At 35.8% G+C, this 27,227-nt stretch overlaps 1 protein-coding gene across 4 annotated transcripts in view; it reads right to left on the bottom strand.

Moving 5' to 3' along the window:
- The window catches only part of si:dkeyp-115e12.6 (centromere protein F), a 38,042-nt gene extending 11,999 nt beyond the window's left edge, over positions 1–26,043 (bottom strand). For 3 of the 4 annotated variants that reach the window (XM_051127417.1, XM_051127414.1, XM_051127415.1), the window contains exons 1-14: positions 25,823–26,043; positions 23,249–23,467; positions 22,777–22,973; positions 19,776–19,879; positions 19,489–19,532; positions 19,136–19,400; positions 14,334–14,515; positions 14,110–14,235; positions 13,735–13,863; positions 10,058–10,180; positions 6,244–6,379; positions 1,614–3,913; positions 759–946; positions 389–530 (exon numbers count right to left, since the gene is read on the bottom strand). In XM_051127417.1, coding sequence (XP_050983374.1) covers positions 389–530; positions 759–946; positions 1,614–3,913; positions 6,244–6,379; positions 10,058–10,180; positions 13,735–13,863; positions 14,110–14,235; positions 14,334–14,515; positions 19,136–19,400; positions 19,489–19,532; positions 19,776–19,879; positions 22,777–22,973; positions 23,249–23,410 — 4,098 coding nt within the window. In that variant the 5' untranslated portion in view covers positions 23,411–23,467; positions 25,823–26,043. The remainder of the gene's footprint in view (positions 1–388; positions 531–758; positions 947–1,613; positions 3,914–6,243; positions 6,380–10,057; positions 10,181–13,734; positions 13,864–14,109; positions 14,236–14,333; positions 14,516–19,135; positions 19,401–19,488; positions 19,533–19,775; positions 19,880–22,776; positions 22,974–23,248; positions 23,468–25,822) is intronic. The other variant, XM_051127416.1, reaches the window with a different exon arrangement.
- Positions 26,044–27,227: the final 1,184 nt, after the last annotated feature.

The following is a 27,227-nucleotide window of genomic DNA, read 5'->3' as shown; positions in this document are numbered from 1 at the left end:
AGAAGATACCTGCATGTTTCCCAGAAGACAAAATAATTTAATTTCACCCTGATCTTCAAATTCAAAGTTTTCACCCCCCTGGCTTAACGCATTGTTTCTCCTTCTGGAGCATCAGTGAGCGTTGAAACTTCCCCTGAGTCCAACTGAGTCCCTCAGTTGTCCTCCATGTGAAAAGATCTCAAAATCATACAGTCATTGTTGGAAAGGGTTCAAATACACAAAAAATGCTGGGAAAAAAAAAAAAAAAAAAAAAAAAAAAGACAGAGGTCTGGAGTGACAAGGGAAAATAAACTATTATTATTCTTGGTAAACTATTCTTTAAAAGTATGGTTCAACACTTTCAACAGTTCAACAATTTTCCAAATGTAAATAATGACATGCTATTTACCTCAACAGGTCCTTGAGATTCTCTGATATCATGTGTCTTTTGAGTTTCAGGTGACACATTCTCCCTCAAGTTGGTCTGGTCATTTGTGTCATCTAATCCGGACCGATACGTCACATCTCTGACGCACTGGTGCGTCTCGGTTCTAACGCAGACAGAACACAGACTAAAGGGTCTTGCATTAAGGGTCCTATATAAACATTGCTCATTCACTGAACCTGTGTTTACCTTCCCCATCTCAGGAGCAACATAAACATGATTCACTTTAAGTACCTCACACGGCCTTTAAAATTATTATGAACAAAATCCGTTTACATTACTATATCGCTTATCGCATATTTATCTTCAACAAATGCCAGTCAAGGGACGTTACCTTGTCATTCGGGACTGCGTGTGCAGCTTTCCAGGACTGCAGGGGAGGTACAGCTCAAACTCTTTTAGCACGATAGAGGGTGATTTGCTGCCCACTGTTTCTTCTGAGATCTTCCAGAGTTCTAGTTCTTCAGCTTGTGTCCTGTTCTGCTCAGAGAGGTGCTGGATTTGCTCTTGCAATGCCTGGATCTGGAGGACACAAAGAATGTCGGTCAAAAAGAATAAAATGGACATGACCTAAATGTACAGTACACACAAGCAAATAAAGGAGTTTTCCCAATTAGTTAATCTTGGGATCACAACATTTTTTGATCTGTATCAAAATCACAACCAGTCAGAACATACTTTCAGTTTAAAGGGATAGATCACCCAAAAATGAAGATTCTGTCATTAATTACTCCGCTTCGTGACGTTCTAAACCCATAATTTCATTGTTCATCTTTAGAACACAAATTAAGATATTTTTGATGAAATCCAAGAGCTTTCTGACCCTGCACAGACAGCAACACAACTGGCACGTTCAAGGCCCAGAAAAGTAGTAAGGGAATCGTTAAAATAATTCATGTGAATTCAGTGGTGCAACCGTAATGTTACGAAGCTACAAGAATACTTTTTGTGCACAAAGAAAACAAAAACAACTTTATTCAACAATTTCTTCTCTGTATTCTCGTAGCTTCGTAAAATTATGGTTTAACCACTAATGTCACTACCTTTCTGGGCCTTGAACGTGTCAGGGTCAGAAAGCTCTCGGATTTTAAGGTCTTACGGGTTAATGGAACAACTTATAAGAGAGAAGTCATTTCAAGATCAAGGTAAAACATTGCCAACAGAACATTTCCATTTTAATAAAACTTACCTGCTTCTGAAGACACTGAACCTCTGCGTTAAAGTCTGCATGAAGAACAGACAACTCCTCCTGTCCTAATGAGGAGTCACTCTGTAACCCCTTCTCTGTGCTTGACAATTCTTCATTTTCAGTGTTCGCTAAAAGTAAGGCACCATCTTGTTTAGCACAATTGTCTTCGCTCAAGTGTTTCAGTTTCAACTCTTCATTCTCTCGTTTAACAGTCAGAAGCTCTTCCTTTATCACATCTCCCTGTAGAACAAGCTCTGAATTCTGAGCTTTCAACACATTCAGCTCAAGCTGAGCATCTTGTAATTCCTTTGTCACTCGTTCTAGCTCTTTGTTATCACCTGTGGAAGGTTCTGGAAGGAGGTTTGGAACGTCCAAGTGTTGTTCTTGCAAGAGAGAACTTGAGTTCTCATCAATTACCTCAAAAAGTTTATGTGCTTCTGAATCAGCACTAGAATTCGGAACATCAGCCTCTGAAGTGAGAAATAATTCATGTGGCTTGGAAGATTCAGTCGTTTGTAGCTTATCAGATATCTTACTAGTGTTGGTTTGGTCAGAGTTTTGACAAACAGGAAGCTGTACAGTAGACAGTGAGACGTTTTCCTTCAGAACCGGTTGTGTATCATCACTAAACATTTCATGGTCACTTATGCTTGTGTTGCTAAAGACCGAATCACAGCTTAGTTCTCTTGAAATCTCTGTAGACAGTTCAGGAGGTGTAGAGACCTCATTGTGGGGGATGTTCATCCTAGTGTGTTTTTCTTCTTCAAGAAGACAGATCTTCTCTTGACATTTTTGCAGTTCCTCACTCTGCTTCTGGAGGGCGCAGTCTTTATCATGCAGTTCTTTCAACAGGTTCTCAATGTGCTTGCTCTGGCTTTCAAAAGCTTGGGTAAGATGCTTGGTCTGAGTGGTCACTTGCTTCTGTAGGTCCTCCAGCTTTCCTTGAGCTAGTTTCGCCTTCTCTGACTCTCGTTCTTGCGCTGCCCTCAAGCGCTCGACCTCTAAAACTAAAACAGTAGTGCTGTCCAAATCTGAGGTGTCGTTGGTCAATGTTTGAGTTGTCCCTACGTAATCCTCTGTTGGTTTAGTTTTTGCTCCAAGATCCATAATCAACTCATTTGTTCTGGTTTCTTTGCACACTATTGTGTTCTGAAGATTCACAGAGTCACAGGTGGACTCTTGACTGTGAGGAGAAGGAAGCAAGTCTTTGTTTTCAGTGTTTGGATGGTGTTCTAGTTGTAAGTATGTGACGGGAAGATTGTCTTTTGATATCTTCTCCAAACTCCTAGATTTTCGAAGACTGTCCAGCTCTTCTTGAAGCTGTGCAATCGTTAGTCCCTCCTTTTCCTCTTTTATGATTCGCTTCCTTTCCTCTTCTCTCTCCCTCTCTCTTTCTTCCCGTTCCTGCACAAGCTTGAGCTGGAGGTCTTGCAAGTCCTTTTTCATTCTTGTCATTTTTTCCTCCATGGAAGTCTCCTTTTGCTCCATCTCAGCCAAGATGTTCTTCAGCTTGGTACCTTCTTCCTGGTCTCTCTCTTCAGCTTGTCTTTCGAGCGCATCAAGAGTTTCTCTCAGTTTTGCGCTCTCTTTCTTCTCTTGCTCCAGCTGGGCTTCCAGTTTTGTCAAGCTGTCTTTGAGCTCAACAGCTTTGGTGCGATGCTGCTCTGTCTGTGTCGAGTGTTTCCGACTCAACTGCTTCAATTTTGTCCTAGCCTCGGTTTCTGCCCTTCTTTGCGTTTCGAGGTCTTCAAGTCGCTTCTGAAGCTCGTATTTCACATCTCTAAGTTCATCGCGAAGCTCTGCGTTCTCCTTCTTCAGATCTTTCAGAGGAACAGTCTCACGTTTTTCTGTTTTGCCTGATGTGTCATCTACCTGTAGGCTGGACGAGACGTCCAATTCACTTTTTGGCTCCGTTTCACTGGTTAAGTCAGACGTGAACGAATCCGTGTCCACATCTTCAATACCCGTGTCTTGTTTTGTCATGTCTACATCAGTCTCACTCAGTCTCAGGGAGTCACTTGGATGTGTTCGAATTGCTTTTCCTTTAAGTTTCTGCGATTCCTCAGACTCAAATTTTCCGATGTGCTCCGAGTCGATGCCCTCTCCTGGCTCTCTGCCGGAGGGATACTTCATTCTCTCCTCTTCTCTTGTTCGCCCTGTTTTAGGGGCTCTCTTTCTCTGAGAGGAGTGGTTATAGGGAGGAGAACGGTCACGATGGAGGGAAACAGAGGGAGAGAAACTGTCTCCTGCAGAGCCGAAGTGAGGAACAGACACAGCTGGAGGAGGAGCAGCCAGTTGAGCTACAGAAAAAGAATCAAGAAAATAAAATTAAAAAAATGGGACTTTAATGGGAATCAACAGGTTGAAGGTCCAAATTGCAGTTTCAGTGCAGCTTCAAAGGGCTCTACACGATCCCAGCCAAGGAACAAGGGTCTTATCTATTGAAACGATCAGCCATTTTTTAAATAAATTTAAATACTGACCCAGTGTTTACAAAGCGAACATGCAAGGAAAGTCAAAGCACTTTACAAAAAAAAAAAAAAAAAAAGGTAGGGCTGGGCGATAATTTGATGATGATAATTATCGCAATATAATTTTCCTAGATAAAACGATATGAAGAGTTCGATAAATGTTCAATATAATTTTTATGTGCCAAATACAGAATGAAACTGAGCGCGTCGTTTCCGTTATGAGCACAGCTGGCGCGCGCCTATATTTGAAATAACTTGAGCATGCCAAAGACGCGATATTATCAATAGAAAGTAGCTAAACCCTGTTTGAAAAATCGCTAAATGTCGCTAGATTACGTCATACACTAATTAGCATAATCATGACGTCAGGGCATCATATTGTCTTGCCTCTCTGTGCTCACATATGCATTTTAATGCAGCCAAACTCTCGCAGAGACTACAAGAGACGAATCTACTTCAGCATATGCAGATAACAGTGTCTAAAATAACAGACTAAAATATATAATAATATAGATAATAACTGTTTAAAATATACCCCCCTTCGCCCTAATGAAAAGCACTTAAAACAAATATGATTCCTAATCTTTTTATTTATACATTTCATTTTAAATTTTGTATATTTTTACTTATACAGTACCAGTCAAAAGTTTGGACACATTACTGTTTTTAAAAGTCTCATGCTCATCAAGCCTTGATTTATTAGATCAAAAAATAAAGCAAAAAAAGTAATATTTTGAAATGTTATTATTCTTTAAATTAACGGTTCTCTATTTTACTATACTTTAAAATATATTTCTGATGCAAAGCTGAATTTTCAGCATCATTACTCCAGTCTTCAGTGTCACATGATCCTTCAGAAATCATTCTAATATGCTAATTTATTATCAATGTCAGAAACAGATGCGTTTAATATCTATTTTATAACCTGTCATACTTTTTTCAGGAATTTATGATGATTTTTGATGAAAAAAAAAAAAATAGAAAGCCTTTACTATCACTTTTAATCTAACACATTCTTGCTGAATATAATTTTTTTTTATTTCTGTATTTTTTGATCGAATAAATGCAGGCTTGATGAGCATAAGAGACTTCTTTCAAAGAAAAACAAAAAAAGTTAAAAATAAAAAATAAAAATAGTAATGTGTCCAGACGGGGTACTGTATGAACATATTAATTAAAATGCATCTAAGGTAATCTCTTTTTTGTTTGTTGAATACAAAGTGTCGCATCTGGGCACATCAACTCACGCTCACACTCTTTTAACTGGTGAATGATCTGTCCAGAAACTATGCTGATCAACAGAACAAGTTTATATTTAGAATACAATGCAGTTGCTCCAAAAAAGATGACGCCAACTCACACACATTCAAAACATTCAACATTCAAAAGGTGAGGCCCGCTTTGAAAAGGCAACATTAATTGGTTTAATTGCAGATGAGTGACAATTCAACTATATCCAATGAGGCTAGTATTTTGCTGCCCGTCTTGACTAGTGAACTAGTTTATAGGGAATGTTACAGTTATGGAGGCCCCTCCTCAAAGCCCGAGGCCCTAGGCAATTGCCTGCTCTGCCTACAGGTAGCACCGGCCCTGCTACCATACCAATTTAAACTAAAGTACACAGACAAAGAACTAACCACATGTGAACTTTCCAATGTGATTACATAATGCGTGAAGAGCTATCGCAGAGCTAGTGCAAGATGAGCATTTGTGGTAAAAAGTATATAAATTTAAATAATAAAGTAATAATGATTAACCCTTATTCTTTGGCTGGGATCATGTAGAGCCCTTTGAAGCTGCACTGAAACTGCCATTTGGACCTTCAACACACTGATCTCTACTATATGGAGAAAAATCCTGGAATGTTTTCCTCAAAAACCTTCATTTCTATTCAAATGACGAAAGAAAGACATGAACATCTTGGATGACATGGGGTGAGTAAATTACCAGGAAATTTTAATTCATGAGTGAACTAATCCTTTAAGTATTTATGTGGATGTATTTATGTTTATGTACAGTACTGTACAGTGATTTTGGGGTGTACTGTCAAAGTTTGGTCAGAAGAGGGAGGCAAACACATGGGATGTGTGTAACAGGGCGGGGCCAAAACACACAAACACAGTTCTCTCTGTGTAGACGAGATTCCTTCCCAGACTCACCCTGCAGTTCTTTAATAAGCCGGAGGGCCTCAGCGAGCTCTTCGGTCAAACGCTTTACTTCTTCCTGTAGAGCTTTCTCCTGTTTCTTCATCTGCCCCAGAGACACAGTGAGACTCTCACAATCCCTCAGCGCCTCCTACAGGACAAGATGAGAAGTGCACATACAGAACAAAGCACAGGACTGTCAAATGAGATTAATGATTAAAGACCCTTATCTCACTCAAACAGCTATTAAAACATTATACAACCATAGTATTACAAACAACAATTTTAGTAGTGAAAAGTAAAGCAACCAGAATCCTCAAATTGTTTAGGGTGAGGCATGCTGGAAAAAGACACACACCTAAATACACAAAATGAAAGCATTCAAGCGGACAAAGAGGTTATCTAACTGCAATCCTGATCTGCATATAACATTACACTGCACTTAAATATCATAAAAGCTTTTGCTGAATATAATACATGACTCTCACATTGTAAACATACGGTCTAAAAATAAAGAGCTTAAACCCAAGCCCCAGAAACAGAAGTCATAAGGAGATAATGGTGCTATATCTGAGACTGTATTCAGCTGAGTCAGTAATGGCATTGTTGCACTGGGAGCTTCGTCTGTGTGTGTGTTTCTGTTCAAATGTCTGGGGCCAGTAAGATTTTTAATTTTGATTAGTACTTTTATTCAGCAAGAACACAATAAGAAGTAAAAACTTTTACATTATTACAAAGATTTTTGTGTCCAAAACACTGTTCCATTTAAGTTCATCAATGAATACTGAAAAATCACATCGTGGTTTCCACAAATATATTAATCCACTGTTTTCAGCATTGATAATAATAGGAAATGTTTCTTGAGCAGCAAATCAGCATATTGATTGATTCATGTGACACAAAAGACTGGAGTAATGATGCTGAAAAATGCAGCCTTGATTATGCTTTTTGATGCTTTTTTAAATGCAGCCTTGCTGAGCATAAGAGAGTTATTTAAAAAAATATTTGTAAAAAATCTTACCAATGCCCAAAACATTTGAGCAATAGTATCTTTTAAAGAAGTCCACTTTCAGAACGACAATTTACCGATAATGTACTCACCACCTTGTCATCCAAGATCTTCATGTCTTTCTTTCTTCAGTTGCAAAGAAAGTGTTTTTTGAGGAATTTTTTCAGCATTTTTCTCCATATAATGGACTGATATGATGTCCCGAGTTTGAAGTTCCAAAATGCAGTTTAAATGTAGCTTCAAACGATCCCAAATGCAGTTGTAAACAATCCCAGCTGAGAAAGAAGGGTCTTATCTAGCGAAACTATCGGTTAATAATACAATATATATACTTTTAATGTCAAACACTCGTCTTGTCTTGCTCTTTCCGAACTCTTTTTTTCCGGTTCATGTCAGTTAGGGTATGTTGAAAAACTCCCATCTCATGTTCTCCCTCAACTTCAAAATCGTCCTATATCGCTGTTTTACCTTTTTTGTTAAGGGTGTTTGATCTTCTTTGCATGTTCACTTTGCAAAGACTGTGTCGGTACTTCTGCAGCGATGTAGGATGATTTTGAAATTATTTTTGACGTTGAGGGAGAAAATACGATTGGAGTTTTTCGATATACCCTAACTGTCTTGAATGAGATTACACAGAGTTCAGCCAGAGCAAGACAAGACGAGCGTTAGAGATTAAAAAGTATATAAATCGTAAATCGTAAATATAAATCGTATTATTTTTATGAACATAACCGATCATTTTGCTAGATAAGACCCTTCTTCCCCGGCAGGGATTGTTTACAACTGCATCTGGGGTCGTTTGAAGCCACATTTAAACTGTATTTTGAAAGTTCAAACTCAGGGCACCATATCAGTCCATTATATGGAGAAAAATCCTGAAATGTTTTCCTCAAAAAACATATTTTTTTTACGACTGAAGAAAGAAACACAAACATCTTGGATGACAAGGGAGTGAGTACATTATCTGTAAATTGTTGTTCTGGAAGTGGACTTCTCCTTAAATGACTTTCTCAAAGAGGAAATAAAGAAGCTATTTATGTAACTGTAATAATACAAAAACCTGTATATTGTGGTAAGAGTTAATTTAGTACTCAAAATGACTACAAACAGCTACAGCTGTGGTGTGTTGCACAATAAGTTTAGTCTCAGTTTGTCTCGTGACAGGAACTTTCTCTGATCAATTTGTGTTTTATGACAGGGTGAGGAATTAGCAACAACTAAAAAATTCCCACCCTGTCATAACTGAGCACAGCCCTGCCTTATCTACCAGACATTGATGGGCGACTCAAACTGGACTTTGTGTTGTTGTTATTGTACAGGTACATTTCTGGTCACATTTGTTGAACCTAACACATTTTATTATATTTTAATGAGCATGAAAGAAAAGATAGCAAGGTGTGTGTCAAATAAATTTATCTGTGTACTTGATCTGAAAAAAAATAAGCACACAATTTCTAAGTTACAACAACTCAATTTTTGGGCACACAAAATGAAAACATAGCCATTAACCAAACCCAAAAATCTCCTTAATGATCTTCTCAGAAAGAAAAATGGTCAATAAATAAATAATGTTTTCATATTTCACAGCAATACAAGTAAGAATGAAGTTCATTACTTAGATAAACTACTGTCTAAAAGTTCAGGTCAAATTATTATTTTTTTAGTTTAAGACGGCATTTACATGATCAAAAACAGTAATAATGTAAAATATTTTTGCAATTCGAATTTTATTTCCAAAACTTTTTAAATATATTTTAAAATGTAAATTATTCTTGTGATGCAAAGCTGAATTTCCAGCATCATTACTTCAGTCTTAAGTGTCACATGATCCTTCAGAAATCATCCTAAGCAGTTGTGTCGATTCATATTTTTCTGGAAAACGTGATAAATTTCTTCAGGATTCACTGAACAGAAGGTTCAAAAGTAATGCATCTGTTTTCAAACAGAATTTTTTGGTAATAAATGTCTTTATTTATTTATTGACAATTGATCAAATTAATGCATCCTTGCTGAACATAAGTATTAATTTTAGTGCTGTAAATAAATAAATTAAAAAAAATGAAATAATTGTGATTAATCACAATTAATCCCATCTACATTAAAAAATTAATCCCAACATTAAAGATTTAAAATATTCTTTTATATTGCCATAGTTTCACATTTAATCTTTAAACAGCTCTTCATAGAAACATAAAGATAGTTTCTTTATAGAAGTATAGTATAGAAGTCTCTGTATAGAAGTATAGTTTTAATATTTGTTAAATATTTTTTATGACTGAATGTATCACTGATACCAATATTACTGATGTCTTTAGAAAATTGCTCTTTTTTTCCTAATATTTAACCATTGACTATAGCCATTCAACATTACAGTATAATTAAGAGCTATCAATTTTAAGAGAAATTTAAATTAGACTTTAAGAAATAACTTCTAATTTAAATGATCTTAAAACAATCTTCTGTTATTTACCTGTGACCTTCAGCAAGTAGGAAACATACAGAAATTGAATGAAGTTATCAAACACTAAATACCACATTTAATATAGACGAATGCTTAAAGCTACAAATGTTATTGATTTCCTCTTCTTTTGTTCTTTGATTAACAGACATAACAGCAGCTGGATTATTAGGTTATTTGGCTGCTATCACTTTAAGAGCTGCCGCTGCTGAACGTGCTGAAGCAGCAGTTGTGAGTGGGGTGGCCAAAAAAAAATAAATAAATAAAAAAAAAATTCTTACTGATCCCAAACTTCAAAATGACTGTGCAACTAAACATGTGTTGACTGTGACTCTCTTAGGTCAGTGTTATGCATGTCGTACCGCGAGTTTGGCCTCAGTCTGCGCCTCTTTCTTCTGACTCTCTTTCAGGTCAGACTCTGTATTCTTCAGTTTTCCTCTCACATCCTCTAGATCCCTCTCCAAACTTTGCTTCTGCAAACACACCTGAGAAAAAGACAAACAGCCAGCAGACGGATTAGAGCACGTGCCAAGAGAAAGAGCACGGATATTCATCATGCCGTGTCTGTGGTAAACTGAGTACGTGTCACTCATTTTCATGCAGGATGCCATATAGACCCATGTTATGGGAACTATGGCAAACAAATGATGTGATTTATTTATGGAATGTAAAATGCAAAACGTCTCTTTAACAACGTGTCTTGAAGTTTAACCAGATGATGTACAAACCATGCAACATTTACAGAACTAAATCCAAAGGCTTATTCATGTAAATAAGACATTCATGCAAAACACATTTGAAATGTTTATGCTCACTTCGTGTTTTTTTTCTCTCCATACAGAGTAAAAAATATGTGAAACATCCAAGTATGGCTATTAGCAGAGTTATAAAATCTGTAACTATCAAAACAGCACATTCCATGACCTCAATTCAGGTCACTGTATCAGTTTTGTGTCCCATCACCATAGAAACAGAGACATGTTTGCGTCACGTGTCTCTTATATTAACACAGTATCTTATCAGCAGTATAAAAGAATGACTAATTCTACACAAGTAACAAACAGGGCTCAAACAAGATTTTTTTCTTTAATTTCTGAATGGTACAACTGTTTTTTTTAACTTTATGAAATATGAGTCAACTGTATATGTAGAGAGTGATATATTACTTCAAACAAATATACACACGCACACACACCCCTGGGTCATCTCCATATCTTCTTCCTGTACTCAAGTCTCTGGAGAATTAACATGCTATGAGTTTTAGACATACATCACACTGAGATTACAACACTGACCTTCGCTCAAGAGTCCTCTGAGGAGGAAAAACAGAAAGAGAAAAAAGGAATAGAACTGTGTGAGAAAACATGAGCAGTGGGAGCATGAGAGAAAGAGAGAGAGGTGACATTAGTGCATTGACCGGCGGACACCCGTACTGGAGCTCCCGTGAGACAAAGACAGAGAGACAGGGAGAATAAAGAGCGACAGAGGACAAGGACAGATAGCAGAAGCTACAGTTAAATCTAGATTTCTGGAATGATCTAGTTTCTGCAAATTACAAGCAAATGGTAGCTGACTGAACTGAAGCTATTTAAGGAAATATGAGAAGTGAGTAGAGACAAGTAGGTCTTGTCTAAACACTCATCGTTACATTGCTCTACATGTTCTAGTTGGGTAGAAGAGCACTGCTATGTGATTTCTAGAGCCCAACGTACAGTATATGTACACTAGGATATGTGTACACTGCGTGTGACGTTAATTTTATAATCAGCCTAGTGCACATTTTCTATACATGGAAAGTCAAACTTTTCTATTTGAGAAGTTGTGTATAGGTGAGGTAAAAGAGGAAAGCAGGTAGTGGACCAAAGCACTGTGAGGCAACAGGGGAACTCAAAATTTTAGTTTTTAATTATATTTTGGGAGAAGGGGGGTTGACAACCTCTGGCTTCCTATTAAACATTGTATACATTTTAAAATCTTGCTAATAACTTATAAAGCCCTGAATGGTTTAGCTACTCAGCACTTATCGCATTATAGTCCTTCACGTCCACTGCGTTCTCAAAACCCTGTCCATTTGATAATACTAGATGAGCCCCAAAGACAGATCCCCAACAAAGAACTTGTCACCTAGAATACCATCAGCACAAGATCACGCAAACCAGACGAGTCCTCTGCACAATCAGACTTTGTTGCAGCCTGGAACTAAATGGCTGGTTTCTTCTGGCCCAAGGAGAATGATAGAGTTTTGGTTCCTGCGACACATTATTTTCCTGCTTAATATTGTAAAGCTGCTTTGAAACAATCTGTATTGTAAAAAGCACTATATAAATAACGATGATTTGACATCACTGACAAAGTTCAGTGTTTTAACCTGTGAAAAGCCGTCAGTAAAACATAATGATACATTTACCTCATGAAAACTATATAATGTCTGTAACTCGATAGCCTGCAAACCCATTTCCGCCACTGAATAAACATTTTAAAAAGGTAATTGTGACTTTTTATTTCACAATTCGGACTTTTTTATATGTCGGTTGCAAGTTTACATCTTTTCTCAGAATTGCAAGTTTTTAATCACGCAACTGAAAGAAAAAAGTCAGAATTGTTTTTTCTCAGAATTGCATGATAAAAACGTGCAATTCTGACTTTCCTCAGAATACTAAGATAAACTCACAATTGCAAAATATAAACTCATGATTGTGAGAAATAAGGTAAAAATGGCAAAGTTGATTTTCTTTTCCTCAGGATTGTGAGATATAAACTTGCAATTATCCAGTCCAGTCCTGATGGAAAAAAAGAATGATATTTTCTCAGAATTGTTTAGATCTCATAATTCTGACTAAATTGTGTGTTCTAAAGTCAGCTAAAAGTCTAACTTTTTTTTATCAAAATTGCGAGTTTATACTTTCTAACTCGCAATTGCATGTTTATCATGCAATTCTGAGCAAAAAGTCTGAATTGCCTGGTTATGTGTCGCATATCTCACAATTCTAAAAAAAAAAAACAAAAAAAACATTACCTTTTATTTTTATTCAGTGGTGGAAATGGGCTTCTATATGATATTCAGCTAGGAAAAAACACTCTAGAAAAAAGCATTCTGATAAATATATGCAGTATATTACATATTCTTTATATCTTCACTTGTTAGTGATGTCTCATTTATGGGATTTCAATAAATTTATCATGAATTTCTTTTATGACAACTACTGTTTAAATGTTTATATTTTAACAAATTGGAGTAGAAACACAATTATATATATATAAAAAAAAGTTTATATAAAAACTGCCTTGCACCGTGTCTTCACTGGTCACAAGCAGTGTGATGCAATTAAAAGACCATAAAACTTATGCTAAGTATTTGCTTCAAAACTCAGTGTTTCCCATACATTGATTTATTTGTGGCAGCCAGCCACAATATTAAAACTGACCGCCACAAATAAATTTCCCAAAAGGGTTTGACTTGAATAAACATGAGTACTGCACATTTCAAAGTCAAAGCGCAATGCAGGTTTTTTAATCAAATGTATCTTTAAAGAAAACCTGCTGTCAGAAAAGCTTCAATGTCATTTTCATTTAATCTTTCCTATAATGCCTGATAAAGTAGTGTTTGTGAACACAGCGTTGTTTTGTGTACAGTCGTTACTGGGGAAACAGCTATTTCTGCCGCTCTAAAAGCGCCCCCTGCTGGCAGGGAATGAATATGCATTGTAAATCAGCCCGTCTGCTTTACATATATATATTTATTTATTCACAGGGTGATTGCTAAAGCACTGTGTTAAAAGGTGAAAGTGAACTGATGTTAGGACTTTGCTTTGGTTTTCTACTAGCCTAGGTGCTTGCCTAGATATGTGCAGCACCTCTCTTTAAAGTAAGTGAAATTTTTGGCTGTTTTTTGATTGCCTGGGCAAACACAAAGTAATAGCACAACTTCTAAATAACTTTAACTCACTACATAGCTACTTTAGTTAAATAAAGGTTGAGCAATTACACTATTCTAGTCCATTTAACAGGGTTGCTACATCTAGTTACTCAGCCCTGGTACCTTGTCGTGCTGAGCCTGCAGCGTGTTGTGAAGTGTTCTGGCCTGCTGGATCTCCTGGTTGAGTCTGTTGCTCTCCTGCTGATGTTGTCTCTCCAGAGCCTGTCTCTCTCTCTGCAGCTCCAACAGCTCCTACAACACACAAATCATGACCATCTCCAGTCACTTTAGAACTTCAAGGCACAATTTTCTCTACATCTGCACTGAAATAACATACATTGTATAAATAGCTATTATTAAGGAAACAAAACAATCAATTCCAAGAGAGGAAGCTCACAACTCAGAGCTAAAAATACAACAGCAATGACGCTGTATGGTTAGCAGCAGGGCAGTGCAGGAAACAGTGAATCACAAGAGTGTCTATGTTCTCCGTCTTACCCTCTGATGTTCTCGCTCCATGTCTTTCCTGCGCTGCTCTGCATTGCAGCGGCTGGTTTCAGCATTCTGCCTTTGACACTTCAGCTCCTCTTGAAGGTGCTTGACCTTCTGCTCAGAAGTTTGGGCCTACACACACAGGTGTAATTACATGTTTTAAACATTTAATGCATAGTACAGACAATTATTATTATTATGTATTTAAAAAAAATAATAAAATAAATTACCCGGTCAGTCTCTTGTGTGATGCGGGTCTGTGCACGGGTCAGCTGGTCTTGTGTGCGCATCAGGCTCTGTTCTTTGGTGCTGATCTCTTTGTTAGCCTGAGCCAGGCGAGACTCCACGTCCCTCAAGCGCTCAGACTCCAGCTGTGCCTCACGCTGTAGATCTGATACACGCCCACGCAGCTCTGAGAGAGACAGACGGTCACTAAATTATTTATACTATCATTCTGACTGATATTTTTGGCACTTTTGAAATAAGTGTTTGATGTACCATGTACCAAATGCTTACATTCACAGCACAAACTATCACTTCAATCCACCAAGAACATTTATGAAAAGCTATTAATATTCATGAAATTTCTGAATGACATCACAATCTAATTAACTGCCTAAAGAAATATATATTTTATATGTCTGTTTATATTAAGTTTATTAGAGTTAAATAACTCTATAAAACACAGTTTGAATTTTACTATATACTGTATTTCATTAATTGAAATAAAAACTTTAACTAAAATAAAATATATTTAAAAAGCATTACTTTTATTTCAGCTCGCTGCCAAGGCTTAATCTCATTTCATTTAGTTTAACCTGATATACTAAAATACTAAAATTCAATTAAATTAATATTATTATATAGACATTAAAAATAAAAAATAAAGACAAAAACATAACAGATTTACTTTAAAAACAACACAATACAGAAAACACATTTTTAAAAAAAACCAATTAAAAGTAACTCAGTAGTACTAAAATAACACTTGGTCATATCTCACCTAAAAATGACAAGGAAATATTTTTTAATAAAATATACCCGTGTATATTTTGAATTAAACAATAATTAAAAAGTATTTTAAAAAATAGTTTTTAAAATAGTCACATTATTTTCAGAGAAATTCCTTTCCTCTCAAATTCTCATTACTTACAATAAAAAAATGATCATAGTTTTCCTTGATAAAATATTCCCTAAAAAAAAAGAATGTATAATTTGTAATTTGGTTGATTTTGCTACCAATAGCCTGTTTAATTTTAAATGCCACAGAGATTAATGAAATAGTACAGTAAACGTTTTCGGTGCAAAGACCTTGGCTTAGAATAGATAAGAAATGAGATGTTTCAAAAGTGTTGGAAATGACCATTTATAACCGTTCTGAACCACCTGCCAGAGTGACAGTTTATTACAGCCTTTCTTGAGGAACTTACATTCCAGAAAAGTTTACATTCCGGATCCAGAGGCCATTGGAAGGGAAGAGTTTACTGGGAAGAATCAGTGATAGTGTGGTGCAGAGCTGCAGAGAGCTGTCAGTGTCAGCTGTCTATGGAGATGACCAACCCTGATGACCTCACTGATGACTCACCAGCACAAAGAGACAAAACAAAGGAGAACATTCATACCATGCACACGCACACACACACACACACACACTCACACAGAGTAATACTGATCTCTCTCGCTCTCAACATACACACACCCTCTCACTACACCACAAATGTGCCCCATTCTGGCAATAGATAAGACCAGCATGTGTCAGTGTGTACAATTCCCTCCTCTCATTTTATTCATTTTACACTGCAACAATGGTCAGTACTATAAATCCTCAAGGCTCTGCAAACTGCACAATGCTTTTTATCAGTCTATCAATTTACATAATGGAAGATAAGAACAACAACACTGAATGCTGACAATTTATGTTTCGATTACATTTTTCAAAAGTACTATAGAGATCTCAATCTTATCGACTGTATGTGATGATGTTTTGATGCTTGATAACATTTTAGAACAGAGACTTAGTGTGAAAAGGAAGAAATACATATTTTATACTACAGTTCAAATGTTTGGGTAAGGTTGTTTTTTTTTTAGTAAGGAATTAATATTTTTATTATTTTTATTAAGCAAAGATGCATTAAATTGATTAAAAGAAACAGTAAAGACAATATGAAAAGATTTAAACGGACTGTAATAATATTTCATAAAATGCTGCTGCATTTTACTGTTTTTGATCAAATGCATCCTTGGTAAACATAAGCGACTTCTTTCAAATAAATTTGAACATCCTTTTATATATGAAAATGTATTTAATATAATTTCATATAATTTTTAACAATTTTCAAAAATCGGTTTTTTTCACTGTGCATTCTAATTAATCTCAGTCCAACTGCAGCGGGGGTTTTTTGATTAAGTAAACATATCTAAAAAATAAAAAAAATAAAGCTAACCTATACAACAAAACACAAAACCATGATAACAAACAAACAACTCTCAAATACTGTTCATCGCCTTAGAATTATAAGAATTATATCATCTTAAATTCTAAATTGTTGACAACTTATTTACATTATGTGATGTATATTTCGTAAGCTGTGTACATTTTGGGCCTTTTTTTTGTTTTCAGAAAACAAAAATGTTTTTATCTATAAAACTATAAAACTATGGAACGCAAAAACTTTGAAGCTCAATATCTCAAAATGCAGCTCAGAATGCAGATGGAACCTTATAATTTTAAAAATGACTGACAAGTTTATGATCACCGAATATGTTTTTTCTGAGGTAAATATGAAGCTATGTGACAGTTTACAAGCTGTTATTGACGTCTTTCTGCAGCTGAAAAACTGATTGAGCGACTGCATGAGACAGAATACAGACTTCAGCAAGTTGTACACTTTCTTTTAACAAACCGTCACATGTTTATTTTGTGCTGTAACTGGTATTAAAAAGGAGATGATCAGCTCACGTCTACAGTGCTACAGCGATCAGTCACTCCACATTAAACAGTGCCAAAACGGCATTTATTGTTTAGATACTGTAGACATTGTTTCATATCAAAAGTAACAAAGCACAAAGCTTATTGAGATTTATAGGATGTAAGGTGTGCTACAATGTTCAGTCCATTAGTTCATTAACTGAAAACAGTCTAGACTAACATATACATTTATATATACACACACACATACATATATATATATATATATATATATATATATATATATATATATATATATATATGTGTGTGTGTGTATATATGTCAACTTTTTATTTTTTTGGTCATATATATATATATATATTTATATATTTATATCATATATATATATATATATATATATATATATATATATATATATATATATATATATATATATATATATATATTTCTGCATAAATATGACCAAAAAATTAAAAATTGACAGGAAATTCTAGACCACAGTAACCCTCCCCAGAACTGGTAGACCAAAAAAAGAACACCCCAACGCAAGATGTATAACAGTTTTAGAGGTTGCAAAGAACCCCAGGATAACTTCTAAGCAACTAAAGCCTTTCTCGCATTGGTTAATGCTGACGTTCATGGGTCCATCATCAGGAGAACGAGGAACACCCATGGTGTGTCTGGCAGGGTTGCAAGGAGAAAGCCACAACTCTCCAAAAAACACTGTTGCCTGTCTGCAGTTTGATAAAGATTATGTGGACAAGTCAGAATTTTTGGTTTAAATAAAAAGAAAAACACTGCATTCCAGCATAAGAACCACCTTATCCCATCTATGAAACATGGTGGTGGTAGTACCATGGTTTGGGCCTGTTTTGCTGCATCTGGGCCAGGACAACGTGCCATCATTGATGGAACAATAAATTCTGAATTATACCAGCAAATTCTAAAGGAAAATGTCAGGACATTTGTCCATGAACTAAAATCTAAAAAGAAAGTGGGTCATGCAGCAAGACAATGATCCCAAGCGCACAAGTCATTCTACCAAAAAATGGTTAAACAAGAACAAAGGTAATGTTTTGGAACGGCCAAGTCAAAGTCCGGACCTTAATCCAATTAAAATGTTGTGGAAGGACCTGAAGCAAGCAGTGCATAGGAGGAAACCCACCAAATCACAGGGTTTGAGTGTTTCTGTACTAAAGAATGGGCTAAAATTAAAAGTCGTTGTACAGGACTAATCAGCAGTTACAAAAAAAAAAAACTTCAAAAAGGGGTCACAACAGATACTAAAAGCAAAGAATCACATACTTTTGCAGCTCGCAAATATTTAACACTGGATTATTTTTCTCAATAACTAAATGACAAAGTATATATATATTTTTTCTTCTTGTTTGATTGGATTCTCTTTGTAAACTTTAAGGACTGTTTTTTAAATTCTATGGGTTAGATTCTGTAGATGGCTTAGTTTTGTGCCTCCTGTACTGGGATATTATTATTGGAAACTACTATTATTATTGGAAAGACTACTTCACTCACTAATAATCAGAATGCTTATGTAAACACACCTGACATTCAATGAATAAACATGACACTCTCCCTCTGTAAATGGGCAAACAGAGGTGCACAAAATAAACAAAACTACACTTCATTTCCTTAAACTACCCTAACCTTAAACACACACATTCTTAAGGCAAACGTAGGTATGCATCCAATTTATTAGCTTCACAGTCTAAAGCCACGACTGCTGTAAAAATCTCCACCCTCCTAAAACATGCAAATACTACTCAAATCTGCTCATGCCACTGACGAGGTTGATCTCATTGGCTGCCATGCCAACACATTGTAAACAGTGACTTTGGACTGGTTTTATGTATGATTATTACAGAACAGACAAGCAAATGTCCTGGATTCAAACAACCCAGGATAAGAGATGTAACTCAGTCTGTGCTTTAGTATTTAATCAATAAAGAGTGTTGTTAAAGCCTCTGGGCTGGATATAAAAAGGTTCCTGGTTTCATTTTACTCAGCGATGCCTGAAAAACTGATTTAAATTCAGCTTTTCAGAGCAAAACTTTTGAAACCCCAATAGTGTGTGGAAAAGCTCACCATCGATCTCATTCCTCAAGGCTTCCTCCATTCCTGAGTCACTGTTCTTGTTTATGACATCACTGGATGAAACTGTGGAAGCTGGTCGTCCTTTGGGAGTGGACCACAAATCCTCACGTTCCCATGGAAACACAGCGGAGGGGGTGGACGGCTCCGATTGGCGGACGTGTCGCCGAATGGGTGGGGATTTATGAGGTTGCTGTGGAAACGGGGAGGAAGCCACGCCCGCTGAGGGCTTGGGGACGTCTCCAAACTGCAGCTGCTGCTACAACGGACAGAACACAGACAAATGAGTCAGGAAGTACATTCATAAACGTCATAAGAGGTTGCTTTTAAAAGTATACATGACTTACTCTGGCATGCTGTGCTTTGGATTCACTCTCTGCTCTGAAACCACCTGCAGAGTTTTAACAACAGCAAAAGAATAATGACGAATAGAGATTTCTAGATGCACAGAAGCATACAAACATGCACTCAAAGTTGAAATCAGTGAGAGACAATGCAATCAGTCCTTAGGGACCTTCGGAAAAACAAACACTCTTTCCCCTACTTAATCAGGGGATACATTTTGCAATCTTTGAAATAGAGCCAGAGACAGAGAAGTGAGAAAAACAAATGGACTGAGCGTGTGGGATGCTACCGTTGTTGTCCCAGGGAGAGCTCATGTTCCAACAAGGTGTGGAAAACAACACTGATTCCCCAGAGCCATTTCCCTTCTGCAGCTTTTCCAGCTCCGCCTCAAGCCTACATGCAGAGAAGAAAAAAGAGATGCTACAGAAATCACTAAAGCACCTCAGGGCTGACTTTTGTTATTTACCTCATGATATAGTCCCCATTATGAGGGCCACACCGGTGTTCTTTTACTATCAGTGTTTAGCATACATTGATTTATTTGTGCCGGCCTGCCTCAAAATCAAACCTGACCGCCACAGATAGATTTTCCAAAAGGCTTTGACTTCCTTGAATAAACATGAGCACTGCATGTTTTAAAGTCAAAATGTGGCACAGTTTTTAAATGAACGCATTTTTGAAGGGAACCGACTGTCTTTACAAAGTTTCGATGTTATTTTCATTTCATCTTTCATATAATCCCTGATAAACTAGCATTTATAAGAGCAGGGCAGCGGCTATTTCTGCCGCTGCAAAAGCGCCTCCTGCTGGCAGAGAATTAACTTGCATTTTCAATCAGCCCTCTACTGTTTTCACCACACAGAGTGCAAGTCTGTGGGAAACACTGACTATTACATGTATAGCATTATAGTATTCATTAATATTTTGAATTAGCTTTTATTTTTTTTATTTTCAGATCTTATTCTTATTTTAACAAATTTTAGGTTAAGCAAATATATGTTTTTTATCTTTATTAGGTTAGTTTTTTTTATTTGTTTACTTTCAATTAAGTTTTAATTTTACTTTCTTTTCGTTGCACTTTTAGTACTTCAACTTAAATATTTTATTTAATTCAGTTCAAGACAATATTTTTTATTTTCTGAAAAAAATCTGATTTTTTAGGCTTTCATCTATTTTGGTCTCATTACAATAAAAAAGCTATTTTATTTGTTTTAGTTAATGATTCTAACTGCTAAGAAACAGTATTAGGTTTAAAGGCACAATATGTACATTTTCACCACTAGAGGGCGCATATTTAAAACAAGCAAAGAAACTAAGGTGTAGTTTGATGACACCATGACTGAGTGTGGAATCATGGAAGTTGTCCATGGATGGGCTAATGTATTAAAGACTTATTAAGGTCACTGTAGCATGAAGCAGGGTGGGGCTGAAAGTTGTGGAAGCAAAACGAGGATGCTGGAACGACTGCTAATGAAGGAAGAGCATGATAAACGCTAAAAAGCTAAAAAAAAATGCCACATAAAAAGTACAATTCTTTTTTATTTTTGGGTGTAGTATTTCTTTAAAAGATGTTCATATTGGCAGTGATGTGCAGTAACAAAGCAACCAGAAGTCATTCATTTTTAATAAGAGTGGGTGATGAGGTAAACCAAACACCAGAGACCCTTGGCTATGCAACACAATATAGGCAAGTTAAATTTTATGCAAACACACAGCAACAACCAATGAAAGTGCATGATGTGACTGTCACGTGATCCACTTATTAATACAGTTAGATACTGCAGAAAAATGGAGTATGCTTGACTGATTTACACAGTAGTGTGCGATATTCCCATTTCTATTGCAATAGCAACTTCTCTGATTGGTGGATCTCTTTTTAGGATAGTGGGTTTGAATTTAGGATGAACAGATCAAAACAAGGTCATATTAAGCCACAAAAATTCTATTTAAATATGAATCCTGCATGTTCTGCGAATGAATGACGCAAACACGTAGCTTTGTTTACTACACACACACTGAAGCACATGATGCTCGTGGTGTTTTCAGCCTCTGCTGCCTCAATATATAAATACATGAACACATAAACATAAGTTTTGGCACTTTTCTGAGAGTCACTTCATGATATTTTATCATTTCTTGTGAGAAAAAACAAATGTCATATCATATCACTTGTTTATTTGTTTATCTGTGTCTTGTCACTTGTGATCCTGTCTATGCACTGGAAGCTTCTGTCACCAAGACAAATTCATTGTGTGTGTAAGCACACTTGGCAATAAAGTTCTTTCTGATTCTTTCCGATTCTGATATGCAAACATAAACTTAAAGGTCTTCACAGCAACCCGTCAAAATAAAAGTTTGGTTTACCTTGAAGAAATTGTGACAGAAATATATTACTTCATGTAATGATAGTACTACTACTAATAATAATAATACAATTATTATTAAAGCAATTTATAAATTGCCATTTATATAGAATATCTATCAGAATTCAATTAGTTACCAGAATTTATTTACCAGGAAAATTTAAATACACTACACAATATTTATGAATAAGCAAATGAAATAAAATAAAATAATAATACTGTTTTTTTTTTTTGGTTTTTTTTTAATAGAATCAATTATTTATTATTACAATTTAATTAAACCATTAAAATGGAATGCAAGAAAAATAATGGAAAACACAGAATTTGGTCAAAATAAAATTCAATTAGAGGGGAAAAAAATACACATTTCATAGGGCCTTAAAAATGTAGTTTTTGTTAAACTTTTAATAAATTGCTGTTTAGTTTAATGATTTCAATTAATTACACATGCTTTTTGATTAATATTGCTTAATTTAACCATTAAAACAAGTCTAGAAAATTAAAATGAAAAAAGGGGAAAACAAACAAACAAACAAACAGAACTCAGAAAAACACACACAAAAAAAAAATTGGGGTGAAAAAATGTCAAAATTTGAGAAAAAAATAAAACAGATTTTATAGGGACCTAGGTCTGAAACAAGATAAGGGCGAGTAACTGATAACAGACCTTAATGCTCTGATGGCAGAACTTGACTAGTAATTGACAACACTTATTTTGGGGTCCGCAAACAATTTCAAACATCAAAAATGTTTGCGCAACCCTAAATTGGAACATTCCTTCATTTTTAAATACAGACAAATAAATACAGTAGCGATATAAAGATCAAAGTAAGAATAAAATGACATTTCAACTGCCAATCATTGTCACATGATTTGGTTCAGTTTGGTGTGTAAACAGACAGGAAGATTTGCATGTGCATGTCTCACCGTTTGATCTCTTGCGTGAGGTTTTGTGTCAGCTTTTTGGCAGATTCGAGTTGTCCCTCCAGCGAGTGCACCTGACCTGTTTTGACCTGCAGGTCGTGAGACAGACGCTCTCTGGCCCGCACCTCCACCTGCGCGGCCTCACGCAGTCCTCCCAGCTCCCTCTGAACCGCGGCCAGCTCCACACGCACCTCCTCATGCTGACAGAGAGAGGAAGATAGTACATAACACATCCCGCACCGTTTGTGCTACAGCTGTGCTAGAACTCTTAGCCAACTTTCCATTCAGTGTCCTTCCAGGCAGCTTTTCTGCATAGCTTGAGTGCCTTTGTTAACCCCATGAAGCCTACTGTATCATATTTGATACATGAATTTCTAAAGCCTCTAAATTCTGCTGAGAATAAATCTGTTGCACAACATGCACTCTGTTGTTGGACTGACAGATACGAGGTTAAAATTCATCCATCATAACTCACCTTCTGCTTCTGTTTGTGCAAAGCCGCTTCCGAGTTGTCCAGCTGCAGTTGCCTCTGCTGTTTTTCCTTGTTCAGTTTCTCATTCTGAGCCTGAAGCTGCTGAACCTTCTGTAGGACGTGACCCGTCAGACCCACGGTCCAGTCGTCTCCGGCCCAGCTCATCGCCGCAGATGCTTACAGACTGATGCTTCAGAAAGCTGGGCTGCTCATCTTCCAGTGCTGAGAGCGAAGAGATACAGAAAAATCTGGAAATATTGTTCACGAGGATCTGGTGTGCAGCCTCAGGGGAAGACACTCTCAGCTGTCTGTACTTGTTTCAGACCAGAAATATCAGTTCACATACTTTTGATATTCACTTATGACAAGGGAAAACGAATCATTGCGCCCGAATTTTTATATAAAGGAAAACCACAGCGATGGTGAGGGTGTGTGTGTTTATCAGAGTGTTCATGGAAACACTCTTATGGGACTTCTGCTGCCAAAACACCACAAGTTAAATCAAAAACAGAAGAATCTGTCATTGCTTACTTATCCTTGTGTCATTCCAAACCTGTATGACATGTTATTTTCTACGTAACACAAAAGGAAATACTGACAATTGTACTGGCTGGTTTTATTCATACAATCACAAAGAACAGGGACTAGTCCGATTTGTGCATGAATCATTCAAACTGCCTTTTGTAAAACAGATCAATAAATTCAATGAATTTATTGGACTGAAAAGAACAATTAGTTTGCAGAATGAACTCACAAAGTTCAGCTAAAGCAGATGTCAAGATTTTTTTGTGCATGAGTTATTTCAGTTGGTTTTGTGCACAACATTTTCATAAGGCATCAGAAGATTCGGATGCAAAAAAAGTCATATGCACCAATTTTATAATACTTACTTGGTACCAGTCAAAAGTTTTTGAACAGTAAGATTTTTAATGTTTTTAAAGAAGCCTTTTCTGCTCACCTAGCCTGCATTTGTTTGATCCAAAGTACAGCGAAAAAAAAAAAAAAAAAAAAAAAAAAAAAAAAAAAAAAAAAATGAAAATTTGAAATATTTTTACTATTTAAAATAACTGTTTTCTATTTGAATATATATTTTAAAAAGTAATTTATAAATTACATTTAAAAAGTAATTTCCTGTGATTTCAAAGCTGAATTATTATTATTATTATTATTATTATTTTATTATTATTACTACTATGTTGACAAATTTTTTTTTCAGGTTTCTTTGATGAATAGAAAGTTTAGAAGAACGGCATTTATCAGAAATCAGAAGTCTTTTACAACATTATAAATTTCTTTATCACTTCTGATTAATTTAAAGCATCCTTAATAAAGTATTAATTTCTATAATTAACATAATTCTATAAATATAATTAATTTTTATTTTTAGATAAATGCTGATCTTTGGATCTCTCTACTGATCAAAGAAAAAAGAAAAATTTACTGTTTTAAATATTGATAATAATATTAATAGTAACAACAACAATAATAATAATAAATGTTTCTTAAAACAGCAAATCAGAATATTAGAATGATTTCTGAAGGATCATGTGACACTGAAGAATGGAGTAATGATGCTGAAAATTCAGCTTTGATCACAGGAATAAATTACATTTTAAAAAATATTCAAATAGAAAACAGTTAAAACGTATTTCACATTTTTACTGGTTTTGCTGTACTTTGGATCAAATAAATGCAGGCTTCATGAGCAGAAGAGACCTCTTTAAGAAAAAACATTAAAAATCTTACTGTTCAAAAACTTTTGACTGGTAGTCAAAACACACACACATATATATTTGTATTTTCAGAGCTTGACAGGTCAATTTCACTTTCATTATAGCTGTATATATGTTTCATACACACACTTTCATTTTCTGGGTGAACTATTCTTTGAAGGGAACTTACATAATTTCACTAAAGCAAGGGTTTGGACAGTCCCACGGTCACACACACACACATAGTGAAGTGTCTATTTACATTAACCCTCAACCTCCTGTGTTTGGTTTCTCTTCTCAGTCGCTAACAGTGAGAACTGGATTGCTCAAAGAAAAGAATGAGGAAAATCCGGCCCTTAAATCTCTATGAACTGTGAAACTGTGAAACTGTTAACATCCAAATCAGATCTCTCCACGCACCTTAATTTCCATTACAAAGCATAAAAGATGGTGCTTTTAAACACAGCTGACGCCAGGCTGCGTTAATAGCCACGCTGGCTACCGAGATGATTATACACGTTCAACAACAATCCTGCCTACGTTTACAGCATCCACTGTATATTTACGAAAATAAACCTTAGCGAAATTTATGAATCTTACTACGGCGAAGTCTAGGCTCATGCATATTAATTAAGCAGCCTTCGTGAATGAGGGCAGTGAAAAGACTCTAATTAATATTCATGAGATGTTCCTTCGCCATAGTAGGATCGGTACATTTGCTGGCGGGTTTTGAGCAAGCTAGAATCTGAAGACTTTCAGCAGATAAATAAAATAGTTTGTTTATTAAGAAAGACAACCACTGAGCAAAACACTGTCAGATAAAACCAAACGCTACAGTGAAATCAAACAATGTGGCATCACTTACCGGGACTTCTGATATGTTGATCTTTTTTAAAAACACAGCGATTCGTGAGGTGTTTAAACCCCGTCTACGTGGCTATTAATAAAATATATCCGATATGTATATCTGTCACACGTGAGGCGTTTGACCGTTTAAGGTTTAGTGATTGTCGTTATTTTTAACAGTCAAAACTGAGCGCACGCGGTCGCCGTATCTCGTGCCCCTCAGAAAACTGCCGAACTTGATTTGACGAGAGGCGTGCGTGGGGGTCCGTGACGTTCCTAAAGAGGCGGGGCCTTGAGAGGTAACGCGAAGTGCAGTGGCACCCGCAGGTCAATGACTAGAAGCTTTTTAATTTTTTTTCTAAATTTCGCTTAATATATATACATACATACATACATACAAATTACATATTAAAAAAATAATTTGCGTAAAATTAGTTAGTAAACAAAATATGTAAACACTTTATCTCAGGCTGTTTTACATTACATTATTTTACATTTACATTATTTGCAAATAAGGAAAAAAAACGTTGGACACTATCTTAAGTGTGGTTTCCAGATCTAAAAAGACAAATCATGGAGATTTGTAAAAATGCAAACACAAAATTAGGTTGGAAATTAGCTGGTTCCCAGCTAACAGGGAACTTTCTCACAACTTTGGCTGACGTTTGGGCAAGGCTTTCAAAGCAACGTTATACAACGTTAATTTCAAATTATATATGGTATTTAATAACGTTGTCAAGACGTTAGGACAAAAACGTTATTTATCCAACTTGAGACTTCCGGTTCATTAGCCGCTATAAGGAAATAACGAGAAGAATAACAATGTGCAGTAACTGTAAAACTGTTTGCACTACAAACCAGTGTGTTCATAATTAAGATAATACATTAAAATAATATGGTAAGACACACCAATTTGCAATATCAGGCAGAAAAACAAGCTGTTTTGTCAGCTAAAAATAGCTAGACGTCGACCGGAAGCCAGACCCATAAACTTTTAAAATGGTGACTCTTACTTCAAGTAAAAGGTGTTTATAAAATGTTTTTTCCAAAACAATATTTTTAACTTTACCATTTTCATAACTTATGAATGTTAGCAAAATGTTTCTGGAACATATTTTTGTTAGCCGGGTTAATAAGGAGTGAGAACCCTGAGTTTAATATACGTTTAGCTTCTCTGTATACACTATAGAGATCTGTCAATTATTTACGCAGAAACATAAATATGTATGCTACTATTTATGATTTAGCATGATATGATTTTGTGTGGATATTTTACTTTAGAAGTGTATTTAATGTTAATTTAATTTTATAATTACTGGCTTATTGTTAGGATTATATTTAAGTTAATTGATTCATTTGAATATTTCCTATCCACCTTCTTCTTACCGTAAATGCGGGTGCGACCATTTGTACATTTTATGGGT

Source organism: Labeo rohita, chromosome 14 (genome assembly GCF_022985175.1).
Source record: "Labeo rohita strain BAU-BD-2019 chromosome 14, IGBB_LRoh.1.0, whole genome shotgun sequence".
Lineage (NCBI taxonomy): Eukaryota > Metazoa > Chordata > Actinopteri > Cypriniformes > Cyprinidae > Labeo > Labeo rohita.
Note: the sequence above shows the minus strand (reverse complement) of the source record. Positions and strands in the feature narration are given on the sequence as shown.